The 13095-nt window shown below is 39.8% G+C and overlaps 1 protein-coding gene across 2 annotated transcripts in view; it reads right to left on the bottom strand.

Annotated features, from left to right (window-relative positions):
• asic2 (acid-sensing (proton-gated) ion channel 2) overlaps window positions 1–13095 on the bottom strand; it is a 402072-nt gene that overhangs the window by 31043 nt on the left and 357934 nt on the right. For both annotated transcript variants that reach the window (XM_084925296.1, XM_084925295.1), the window contains one exon: window positions 4354–4504. In XM_084925296.1, coding sequence (XP_084781422.1) covers window positions 4354–4504 — 151 coding nt within the window. The remainder of the gene's footprint in view (window positions 1–4353; window positions 4505–13095) is intronic.

Here is a 13095-nt window from a genome sequence, read left to right as displayed (position 1 = left end):
CTCTTTAAAATACCAGAATAGGAAGGATGGAGTAGGTTTAAGTTTATTAGATTGATCAGTGTTGCTGAACTATGAAATATTTTGGGTGCAGTGTATTTTTTACACACAGGTATAACAGAACAGCTTTAGTGTTGTTTATTTAAACTTGAGTATGAACTTATACAAAATGCAGCAAGATATTAAAAAACAGTTTTATTGATTAAGAAACACACTATATCAGATTCATATCGGTATCGGCAGATATCCAAATTTATGATATTGGTATCGGACATAAAAAAGCGGTATCGTGCCATCTCTAATTACATATATGATTTTTAAATTGTTTCAACTGCAATGACAAAATGGTTTTCAAAATATCAAATACATAGACTGATATAGATAACAGCAAATATGTATCAGGTCATACACAACTGTAAAAGAGGAGCTGGCATGAATTTGAGCTGACAAATTTGCTCGCTGATGTACAGCTACTGTATGCATGCCAAACAAGCCTAAATAGCATACTCTATATGAGATTTGCCAATTAGATGGGTAAAATGTTTATCAGATGACCCAGTAGAAGATGATGTCCTGGCACTCAGATTTGCTCTGACTGGGCTGTGCTTCAGTTTCTGGCTTGCTTAAAAGAAGGTCCTGCACATGTTTTCTTTCTAAAATCAGTTTTTCCTTATGCATGTGTTCTTATGAGTCTATAACAGGAATTGCATTTAAATTATAAGCCCCCATCCAGTATAAAATAAAAACATAAAAAAGCTTGGCTGAAAACTCAGACCATATAACAGTTTTCTCTGGAAACTCTTTCGAGCAGCAGTTAAGCAGCAGGTAAAATAAGTACTGATCACGTCATCAGCTTTCTAAATATATTTCTTAAGATTCTATTGACATGAAATTCTCACCAGACGTTGGTAACAGCCCACCCAGTCCGCACCATTGACTGTAGAAAACAGATTTTAGCCCATTCTTCCACACAAGCAGTCTTCAAATCCCGAAGGTTCTGTGGGCTCCTTCTATGAACTGTGAGCTTCAGTTCTTTCCAAAGACTTTCAATTAGATTCAGTTCAGGCCAATCTTGCAGCCTTATTTTCTTGCTCTGAAACCAATTCAGAGTTTCCTTGGCTGTGTGTTTGGGATCATTGTCTTGCTGAATCACCCACCCTGATTTAATCTTCATCATCCTGGTAGATGGTAGAAGTTTTTTTTTATTTTTTTTTTTATCAAAAATCTTTCCTTCAAATATATAAAGTGTGCCAGGGCCATGTGATGAACATCCCCACACCATAATGTTTTCACCTCTAACCTTCACTGTTGGTATGGTGTTTTGGGGGGGAAATATGGTGCCTTTTTACCTCCAAACATGGTGTTGTATTATGGCATCTAACGAGCTCATGTTTGGTCTGGTCCTTGGACCAGACTATATTTCCCAGTATTTCACAGGTCTTTCTAATTGTTGTTCAGCAAACTTTAAACATGCTTCAACATCCCTTTTCTTCAAATGCACTCAGCCATGGCGACTGAGTGCATTTAGTCATCTGATCTTTTCACTCCTCTACCTGAAATCTTGCGATTGGCCCCCGTTAACGGCCGGTTCATGGCGAAATGATCTTCTTTCCACTTCCTGATTATGGCTCCAGCAGTGCTCATTGGAACCTTCAGTAGAAATTCTTGCTGTAACCAATGCCATCAGCGTGTTTTGCAGCAATAAGGTTGCAAAAGTCTTGAGTGAGCTTGGTTTTATCCATCCTGATGTGTTTCTTGTGTGACACCTTGGTAATGAGACACCTTTTTATATGCCATCAGGTGGGACTAAACCAGCTGGTATTAATTTGCACTAAGTGTAAGCATTGATAGATTTCACACCAGCTAAAATCTATCAGTGATAGATTTTAGATGGTGTCATGAGCTTCCATGCCTTCCTGCACCTCCCTTCTTCATATGTTCAATACTTTTTCCCTGTGTTACAAAACTGAATTTATCCACATTTATGGTTTGATATTTTCTTTCCATGTGTGGATTGGATGGGTTGTTACCAACATCTGGTGAGAATTTCATGTCAACTGCATATTAAGAAATATATTTAGTTTGAAAACCAGTGATCCATACTTATTTTACCCGCTGAATATAAGAGGAAAGAACAAAAAATGCTTGATCATGGACCACAATGGTGTCCTAATTACTCTAATTAATTTCCTGGTGAGAATTTAACTATTTAAAGTCTGGCTGAGGACGCATTTTGCAGGCAGCAGTATGGATAGGAAAAACAGACAGATCCTGTCCATTTATGATTTCCTTCACTGAGCAGTTTGGTCAGTAACATGGCGAGAAGAAAGCTGCGTTTCCAGGCAACAGGCCATCTGTTTTCTCCCACCTCTCAAAGTTATATCTGTCTTGTTCATTTTTCACAGAATGAAACACATTTCTTGCGATGTTTGTCCGTCATGATAAAGTGAGGAGTATCATGGTTGCCCTGCAGCATCCTGGATACTGTAGTGTGCCAATAGAACCCCAGAGACCCAACTGCTGCACTTCTGGATGATGGACAGTAGGGGAAGCCATGGGAGGAAAGAAGGTGGGTTGTCTGGATGGAGAAAAAGATAACTGGTGGGAGGAGATGTGGAATTAGGGCCTGTGCAGCATGTTGCCATCATGTCTGGACAGCACAGAGACCTGGCTCAGTTGAGGAAGCAGCATGCTCCATGCTGAGGCTGACTCAGTGCATCCAGGCTAATTAAACCACAAGGGGATAAACAAGGGCACTGAAAACTGGCGCCTGCTGGGAGAAGGAGTTCCACATGCTGTCAGGGTGGTGGCAGAAGTACAGCATGTTCAAACTGAATTAAAACCTAAAGGAGGTTTGGGTGGAATCCTACAAAACCCAGTGTAAATAGAAAGAGATAAGGAGTAAGAGGACGTGGAGTTTCTGATGATAGTTTTTTGTGCATTGCATTGCTTAGCTAGCTGCTGTGAACTCCCCTGTCTACCCTTCCACTTGTTTTAGCCGTGAACTGGTCATTCAATGTGCTACAATATGGCACTGCTTACAAAACAAGCCTCCCTTAAACAGTCACCCTGCATCAAAAATAATATATTTACATGTATCTCACTAAATAAGATAATTTAAAGCTCCACTATTTTACAAAATAAATTAGAGAGGTTTCAGTGTTTGAGTTGAAAAGAGTTTGAATATGTATTATGATCAGTAAGACGTCTACATTCTCAAAGGAAAAAATATGCCCACAGTTGGGCATAAATGAAGATGCATCAAATGAAAATATCCTGAGAAAATTGTTTAGAGCCTTTCTCAAAGTGAATACAACAGAAGTCGTGCAACAAAAAGTGCTTGATGTGGGCTAGAAAAGCTATACAAATAAGTCTTCTATTCAATTAAATCCTTGGGTATTGAGCTCAATACAATGCAATACTTTTTACTTTTTAAAAAGACAGGAATGGTAATAACATTTTTCATCTGATTTACAAGTATAAACAAGAAGAGATTTATAGTTGTTTGGATTAAAAAAACTGATGACTGTCATCTCATGCATTTTAAAATTTCACATTCAGTTTTCTAGAACTTTGTTTGATTTGGAATTTCTCAGTATGAATCTTTCCCTAAAGAGATTTCATCAGGAGAAACAAAAAAAACACAAATCGCTTTTTTATTTATTATGTCTAAAGTAAATAAAGTGAATAAAAAAAATACCATCAGCCCAAAGGATCAGTTTGGGCTACAACTTGGGAAATAGCTTTTTAAACATTGCAATGATTTTTACCATCTGAAATTCACTTTGCAAGAGATCAGTTAAAATATTCCCATAACACAGACAGACAAATAAATAAACGATGGAAAGAAAGAAATAACTTTGAGAGTTGACTGAAACAAGTGGACTCTCAAGAAGTCCACTTGTTTGAGTGGAATAGAATAATGTTTTGTAAGCTGTGTAAAATGCATTTTATGAAATATTGCATGCTAACGCTGAAGCTTAGAACAACACAGTTTTTGAGGTATTAAAAAAAAGAACATGAAAACAAGCTTTTACCAAAACCAGGAATGACTGACTCATAGGTGGATGAATCTAAAGTGCAAGTGTTGCACGAGTTCATACGGCATCCTAGATGCAATCACATCAAGGAAAGAGGTACAAATCAGTCAAAGTAACTAAATATTGCTGTTGCATGGATCATATAATCAAGCAAAAAGCTACAAGTGAAGAAAAAAACGGAGAACAAAATGAATCCTTCATTTGAAATCGCCTCGTTTAACTATAGTGGTCTTGTTTTTAACCTGGTACTGAAAGGGAAATCAATCAGTAATGAACTTATTTTTGAACATCATGGTGAGCATGTTTCCAGGCCTACCTGTGTCGCCCCATACAGGCAGGTACTCATCTTGCTGGATGTCGAGCATGATCTCCAGGCCATTTCCAGTCCCTCCCTTCATGGTGGTGCGCAGCGTCTTCCCCTCCTCTGCTGCGTTGAACATATAGCACTTCCCATATCTGGTGAACACCTAAGCAAAGACAGAGAGAAGTGATGACTTACGATTTATTAATGATGATACAGAGACCTCAGACTATAAAAATATCACTGAAGTAGAGACATTTGGCTGCACACCGAAGGGTCTATATTTCACACCAAAGGCATCAATTTAGCAATTAAATTTATATGTATAGAATGATAACGAGCTGCGATTAGATTTTTCATGAGCCTAATGTTTCCCTCTGAGTTGTCAGTTATTATGTATTTCAATATGAATCTATAAAAGTTTCTGCTTGGTTCTCCATCTTATGATATGCACAGTTATGACAATGTCACTACACATCTTTGCACCTTATCTCCCTATTTGGAGCAAGTCGGTCTACTGTGACATGTTGTCATTTTGCACGTGCACGTAAACATGTTCCACGGCTGCTTTTATGAGCATGAACCAGTGTAATTGTAAATCGCCTTTGCTTACACAAGGTGGAATACAACAGGTGCTACATTCACTGCGCTAGGGAATAAGCAGCAGAATTAATAACACATTTCTGCTTTTGTGCTTTCCTTTGGCTTTTCAGATGGATATGGTTTGACAGCATCTATATTGCTTTTGGTGCATCTAAATGATAAAATATTGTGCTGCTAAACTTCTATCAGTTCCTGTTTTTATTCAAACACTATGTTTAAAATAAAAAAATTGCTCGGTATCAAACATTATGATAATAATAATAATGATACATTTTATTTATGAGCGCCTTTCAAGTCACCCAAGGACACTTTACAATAGGATAAAACACTTAGTAAAACAATGGCAGAATAAGAACAATAAAACAAAAGCACAAGATAAAATTAACAAAAAGTGGATTCACAGTGAATATGCAGATTTGAACAGATGAGTTTTGAGTTGGGATTTAAACTGGGGGAGAGAACCAATGTTTCTTATTTCTGGGGGCAGAGAGTTCCACAGCCTGGGAGCAGAGCAGCTGAAAGCTCTGCTTCCCATGGTGGTGAGGCGGAAGGAAGGTACAGCAAGCTGGATAGAAGTAGAAGATCGAAGTGAACGGGCAGAACAGGTAGTGGTTAACAGGTCAGAAAGGTAAGGAGGAGCGAGGTTATGAATGGCCTTGAAGGTGAGCAGAAGAAGTTTGAATATTATCCGGAATTTCACAGGGAGCCAGTGAAGTTCCTGAAGAACAGGGGTGATGTGCTGGTAGGAGGGGGTTCTGGTGATAATGTGAGCAGCAGAATTCTGAACCAGTTGAAGCTTATGGAGGGATTTTTGGGGGAGACCATGCAGAAGAGAATTGCAGTAGTCAATACGGGAGGTAACAAGACTGTGGACAAGAATGGACGTAGGCTGGGTGGAAAGAGAAGGAAGCAATCTGTTAATGTTACGTAGATGGAAGTAGGCAGAACGGGTGAGATTATTGATGTGAGATTTATAGGAAAGTGAGCTGTCTAGGATGACACCAAGGCTCTTAACCTGAGGAGAAGGGAAAACTGTGGAGTTATCGATGGTGAGTGAGAAATGGTTCGCCTTCAAAAGGTTGGATTTGGTGCCAATAAGGAGGATCTCAGTTTTATCCTCATTGAGCTTTAGAAAATTAGAGGTAAATCAGGATTTTAACTCGGATAGACATTCTGAAAGGGAGGAAGGTGGGAGGGAGGAATCAGGTTTGCAAGAGAGATATAACTGGGTGTCATCAGCAAAACAGTGAAACTGAAGATCAAATTTGCGGAAAATGGTACCTAGAGGGAGGATGTATATTATGAAGAGAAGAGGGCCTAAAACTAAGCCTTGAGGTACACCAGAGGTGACGGGAAATAGACGAGAGCGGAATGATCTTAGTTGAATAAACTGGGAACGGTCGAGGAGATATGATTGAAACCAGGCGAGGGGTGTGACAGAGATGCCGAGAGAGGAAAGTCTGCTTAGAAGTACAGAGTGAGAAATGGTGTCGAAGGCTGAACTCAGATCTAAAAAGACGAGAATGGTCAGAAGACCAGAGTCAGCTCCGATTAGAAGATCGTTAGTGACTTTAAGTAAAGCAGTTTCTGTACTGTGACATGAGCGAAAACCAGATTGAAATCTCTCGTAGATATTATTATTAACCAGGTGTAAATGAAGTTGAGCTGCAACCACTTTTTCGAGTATTCTAGAAATGAAGGGTAAATTGGAAATCGGACAGAGGTTGTTAAAGTTGTTAGGATCTAAAGAAGGTCTTTTCAGTATAGGAGTGACTAGAGCAGTCTTGAATAAGGAGGGAACGATACCGGTGGTGAGAGAAGAGTGAATGATAGCAGAGATGAGTGGGAGTAAAGAAGAGAGGCAGGATTTCACAAGCCCCGTGGGCATGGGGTCAAGATGACATGTGGCAGGCTTTGATTTACATATGAACTCGGAAATATCAGATAAATCAGGAAGATGAAAAGTGGAAAACGGCTCAAAAAGGAGAAAAGGTTCTGGAGAGGGCGTAGACACAACATTTGATCTGAGTTGCTGGTGGATGTTATTGATTTTCGTAGTCCAGAACAGCATCAAGGAGTTGCAGGTTTCAGAGGAATAGAAGTGTGGTGGTAAAGCGTTGGGGGGTTGAATTAGTTTGTTGAGAACTGAAAACAGAGTCCTTGTACCCTCATAAGAACTGATAATACCAGAGTAGAAGCTTTGTTTGGCCTTGCCGATGGAGTCTTTATACTGAAGTACGTGGTATTTATAGATTTCTGAATCAACAGTTAAACCAGATTTCTTATATTTATGCTCTAGCTGCCGAGCTTTATGCAGGCTAAATTTTGATTGAACAAATTTCCCACGTGTGGGACTAATAAAGGTTATCTTATCTTATCTTATGATTGCTGAGGTGAGGGTCAGAGGAAGTACTCTCTTCTGCTAGTACACCAAAAGCACAAAAATGGAGACTATATTAGATGACAAATTCATACACAAACACGCTATTATGAGTGATGGAGCTGGACGTGACCGCTCAATCGATATGTTGCCCGAATTTCATCAAATACAACATTTTCCACTACAGTACAAGGATTTGTGCCTTATGAGAGGATGTCACGGAGGAGGTGTAAATTTTCCCTCGGGAAATGAAGAATTATGAGAAAATCTACACTAATATAAAACAAAGCATCTGTCTCCACACGAGACAAGGACAAGAGGATATAGATGTTGTGTGGCGTATGAAGCTAAGGTTGCCCAGCAACACTCAGACCAAAATGACACACGAAAGAATTTTCAGGTGATTGAGAACTCAAGCATCGAGGGTACAAGGCTGACATCTAAGCCGTGTACACACTGGAAGCGATTTGTTTGCCGCGCATCACTTTGAATCTGCCACTTGTGATATTCTCGGCTCTGGTTGCCTAGGTGACCCTCTAATGTCTTTACTAGGAGGTTATATGCCAATCAACAGTATTCTTTACTTTAGTAGTTTCTTCAGGTGCTCGCCTTAAAGTTTACTGCAGGTCCTGCCCACTTTGCATCGGCAGCAATTATTTCGCCTGTAGTCACTTGAAGTCTGCAAATATTATTCACTTTCTATAAACTTTGGTTGCAACATCACCACAATTCACTTCCAGTATGTTCAAGGCTTAAGGAAGCAGTATCATATATACACCATACACAATCTATAGCAAACCTGTTAGAATAGGGGGAAAAAAATCGGAAAATCTTGATCACAATCAGGAAAACTGCACAAGGAATGAGAATGAACATGCAACAATCCTGACTGAAATGCAGAGGTTTGTCCTGGAATAAATATAAACAAAACTAAATAATGAAGCATCCCGTTTTCATCATTTTTAAGCTGTTCTTTTGTGCGCAGTGTTTGGTCAAATTGTATTTTTTTCCATAGTGCACACACAGAAACACAACACTGACAGTTAAAGCGTTGTTGTTTAATATGTCTACGTGAAGGTCAGCCTTGGCATTAAACACATCCTGCTAGAGGGGCACTTTCCCTCATTTCCACATCATCTACCTTTCTTTCTACAGGACAGTTGTTCACAGCTCTAATTTGCTAAAGCCAAAAATATAGCAGAGCCCACAGAAACACGCAACACACACGAATCCAAAGGCAATGTTCTACATAATCACTTAAAAGCAGAGAGCGTTCGGCCTGGACTTGAACAGGGCTTCAGAGAATATGTCTCACAAACTTTTTTACTCCTTTCATGTGTGTGTGCACAGGGAGGGAGAATAAACAAAACAAAGTCACATTCCTAATTACTGTATGTGGACAGCAGCTTCGCCCTTCACTAATATCTCTCTGTGTCCCCTCCCGTTCACCAAAAACCAACTAATGGCTACAAGGCATTTATGAGTAATAGGCTGAGTTAAAATTGCAGCTTATTTGAGTAACAATGTGTGTTAGTTTGTGTGTAACACAAGCAATGATAGATTTGATGTGATGAATAGCAATTACTGTAACGACCATCAACTTCGAAGCTGATTGAAAGGAAGTCACTGAATGAAACAGTTTAATAAATCAGGAGCACCACTGTTCCCTGAACCCTAATCAGCAAAATAAAAAATATACCCATCAATATCACAAACACCTCTCACTGTGATTTAGTACAATGCAACAGCACCACTGACTGCAGTCTTTAAAACTATAACAAAGCCTTAAATATTAAACACTTGTCTCAAATAGTATTGGCAAACCCAGAACAATATAAGCTATAATAATGGGCTACTTTAATAAAGTACACTGGTTTAACTTTGTAACTTACACATGCTTATATTGTGAAAATGCTTTTCTAATAAAAGTGTTAAGTGGAAAAGAGGGTGCTTGTTATGACGTTCCCACACTCTCTTTGTGCCGTTACAAGCTGCCCATGAAAAAGCTGCAGATGAGTAAAACAAAAATGAGCAGAGGCCATAAAGCAGGTTGTGGTTGAACTGGGTTTGCTAACAAGCCCTAATCTTGTTATAAGTGAGCAACATCACACATATTTTACAAGTGCCGCTTGATTTTCACATCACAGCGAATCCTCAAGAGTTTAGTGTTCTAACTCCCACACTGATATTTGCTCACAATTTGGAAACGGTCGAGATAATGAGAATCCTTTTGATTATCAGCTGAAATCTATGGTCATATGCAAATATCCAGATAACACTCAGACAGGAGATAATGTTACCCCATACTTCCTAACGCTGACCTTCAAAACCTGAGAGATAGTTTAAACACCTTGTAGGGACTTTATTAACATCAGTGGCTGAAACAGTAAAATTTTACCCTTAGTTTCACATAAGGGTGTCATGGTTCTGGGTCCTTTTGGTCCAGCATTTTGTGTTTTCTTGTATTCTTGTGGTATTTTGTATTATGGGTTATGTTCTGGTTCATTAGTAGTCTTTAGTTATTCTGCTGTGAGTTTCTTATATTCCCTGTTTAGTTCCTTAATTTTTTTTTAGTATTTTCCTCTTGTGTCTTTGCCCTCGGTGTCTTTCTCTGTGTGTCTGTGTTTATATAGGTTGTGTGAGTTCTTGTGTCTTGTTTCCTCCTCATGTTTCATTCTGTTTTCCCCTGCCTGCCATGCTTATCCATGCTTCCCCAGTCAGTCATGTCTCTGTGTCGGATGATCTGATATCGTCGTGTTGGTGTTGGAACAACATAGTAAATGTTGTTCCAGGATCAACATTGCAAGTGACCAATCACATTCTTGTGACGTTATTCTTTGGCGCGCCAAGCCATTCGTGCATTTATGAAATTCCAATGTTGCAAGGACAATATCAATTCTGCTTAACGTTAGGGTTAGGGTCAGGGTCCGTTGATCGGCGGACAAAGGCGGTTTCTCGCAGCTTAAGTACAGTTTTTCGTTTTACGGCAGTTTTTCCCAAAGTCGCAAAAGTATGACGTCACAACATTCTGATTGGTCACTTGCAATGTTGATCCTGGAACAACATTTACTATGTTGATCTGGGAACAACACCAACACGGCGATATCAGATCGTGCCTCTGGGTCTGTCTGCGCCTCTGTGTGTTTGTTCCCATTACTTCCTGTTTTAATTTAGTAGTCTCCTGTCTGTGTGCGCCATGTTTTGCTTTGCTTCTCTTACCTTGAAGGTACCTCGTCTCGTGTGTTATGTTTAGCTTTATGTCCTCTGTCTCGTTGAGTGTAATTTGACCCAGTTGTGTTCCCCATGTGTTTCCTGTTCCTTCGTCATTTAAGCCCTTTGTATTCGTCTTTCCAGTGTCGCGATCTCCCTCATAGTTGTGTGTTTCTCTGCGTCCTTATCCGTATGTTTTGTTTTCTTATTTGTTCCCAGTATAGTTTTGTACTCTTTTGCCATTTAGCAAATAAAGCTCTGTTTTTCAGTTTACTTTACTCTGAGAAGTCTGCGTTTGGGTCCTTCCCTGCTTTCACACAGCCAAATTATGACAAATGTAGTATTGAACATCAGTCTGCATTTACAGTAATGTAAGTATATGGTAGCATACCAAGGTATACATTGGTGTGTCTAACTCTACGGTTCCACAGCTGTTTCATACTGATCAATAACACATACAAATGGGAACATTTTTCATCTCAACTTTCTCTCCTTTTATTTTAAGAGGGGGTTTGTTAAAAGCAGCTGTCTCCTCAATGTCGATGGAGGGAGAAATGTTGATTGTGACTCCTCAAGAGGCAATTCAGCAGACAAAAATGTGGGATTCATGCCTCTTACTAAAAAGTACCATTTTATTTTTTGACTGCACAGTATTATGGGTTAACAAGGTTGTTACTATTGGTTGGAGTTATTATTAACCGCAGCCTCTCCCACACAAACAGCGCTCCCTATTCAGGACTGGTTAAAAATTCAGAGCTGAGAACATAAATCTTCAGTTTTGAGGGTCTGATGTTGATATTTTATGTTGCTGTAAAGAAAAAGGGGGGGTGGGGGGTTAAAGTGCATGGGTAATAGTTGGTTTATCACTGCTGCTGTGTTTTTGAGATGGGTTTTTCATTTCATGCTCCTCCTCCTTTATTGACACTGGCCCTCTCATGGATGGTTTACACAAATGATTGATCGACTACCTGATGCCACGCTGCCACAGAGGTGGTGCGCTTCGGAAGAATATGAAGTACCACATTAGAGGTTCATTCACCTCTGCAAAACAGAGGTGCTCTAGACGCATATGTATGTGCACGAAACAAATGACAGAGAAAATTCCTGGAGCAGTGTGACGAGGACAGCAGATAAATATTCATGGCACTATCATTCTTCATTTGCAGGTACAAGATGCGTCAGGGTTTTTCAGGTATCGTTCTGCGCTAGTGCAAACGTCTTGGTAAAGCCGGGATAATCGCTATACCAGTCAGCTCCGAGACAACTTCACAGCAATGAACTTGGTTTCATTAGCAGAAACCGTGTGTTGACATGCATCACATCACCACCATTTTTCCTGAATGAAAGCATTTTCTAACGATGCCTCAGATGAACTTCATTTACGCAGCTGTCTAAACCCTCCAGAGACTGAAGTGTTCCATTTAACCCTCACTAGCTAATTGGTGGGGGGCTGTACCATTAAGCGTAATTACCCAACAGTTATTTGCTATTACGATACACATTTGTGTGTGCAAGTGACGAAAGCACAGTTTGAACTGAATATTTTCTTTAAAAAATGCAGTTGTTGCCTGATTCTCAACATCTCTATCTCTGGATTTTTTTTTTATAGGAGCGAATTGCATTCAGGGGGACACTGCTTGCCCTTCTTTGCCTCTTTTTGTCAAGACTGATGATGTTGGACAGACAGGACCAGGGTCGGGTCACCATCTCATTAGACCTCAACCAGACAGAAAGGCTCCTCTTCAGCCACTTGATGACAAAGACCCTGACAAATCCTTGACAGAGGGGTTCTGTTATTTTGCAAATCCTCGCTACTGACCCTGCCTGCATGTCCCCCGTCTTTGTCACTTCCTCGCTGAACTGCCACTTCAAGCAGAGATGTCACATGGTAGAAGGTAATGACTTCTCAAACCTGTCTAGGAACCAGAAATGTAAAATAGCACAGAAACCTTTGCTCTGCATGACAAATGTCTTAAGGAGAATAGGATTATAAGTTCTCATTTAACATTTAATTAGCAACAGTGAAAAGGCAAATAGATCAATTATTAACTATCACTGCTTTCGGAAGTTTGTCGCAGTTGCTCTTTGGAGAAAGCTGTCTGTAATGAGCATGGCAATGACACCTTTTCCAAGGTTGGCGCCAGTGGAGATAGTCTTAATTTATTAACAGTTTTAATATAGGGTTAACACATCACAGAGCAACTTGGAGTTCTGTATCTTGCACAAGGGTCCTTTGGCAAATATTACATCAACGGTCACATATTTAACTTGAAAGCCTCACACATTCCCAGAAAGTGTACTTCAAGTTTCAGATGGGATTACCCTGCAGATGTGTTTTTGTATTGTGCTTGCATACACCAGATTCTTAGCTCTGTTCCAAACGATCTGTTTCAGTGTTTGTAGTTTTGAATGGAACGGGAACTCTAGCTGCCCTCGCCCCTTTAAGCAAGACACGTATAAGACAGAGAAAAGAAGCCAACGCTAGCAATGCAGCGCATTCAGTTTACGACTCTGCAGCTGTTACAGATCTGAATGGGATATTCACCGCACAATCATAGTTTTTG

This window comes from Perissodus microlepis, chromosome 4, assembly GCF_051167445.1.
Source record: "Perissodus microlepis isolate ML-2025 ecotype Zambia chromosome 4, ASM5116744v1, whole genome shotgun sequence".
Classification (NCBI taxonomy): Eukaryota; Metazoa; Chordata; class Actinopteri; order Cichliformes; family Cichlidae; genus Perissodus; species Perissodus microlepis.
This window is presented reverse-complemented; position numbering and strand designations above follow the sequence as displayed.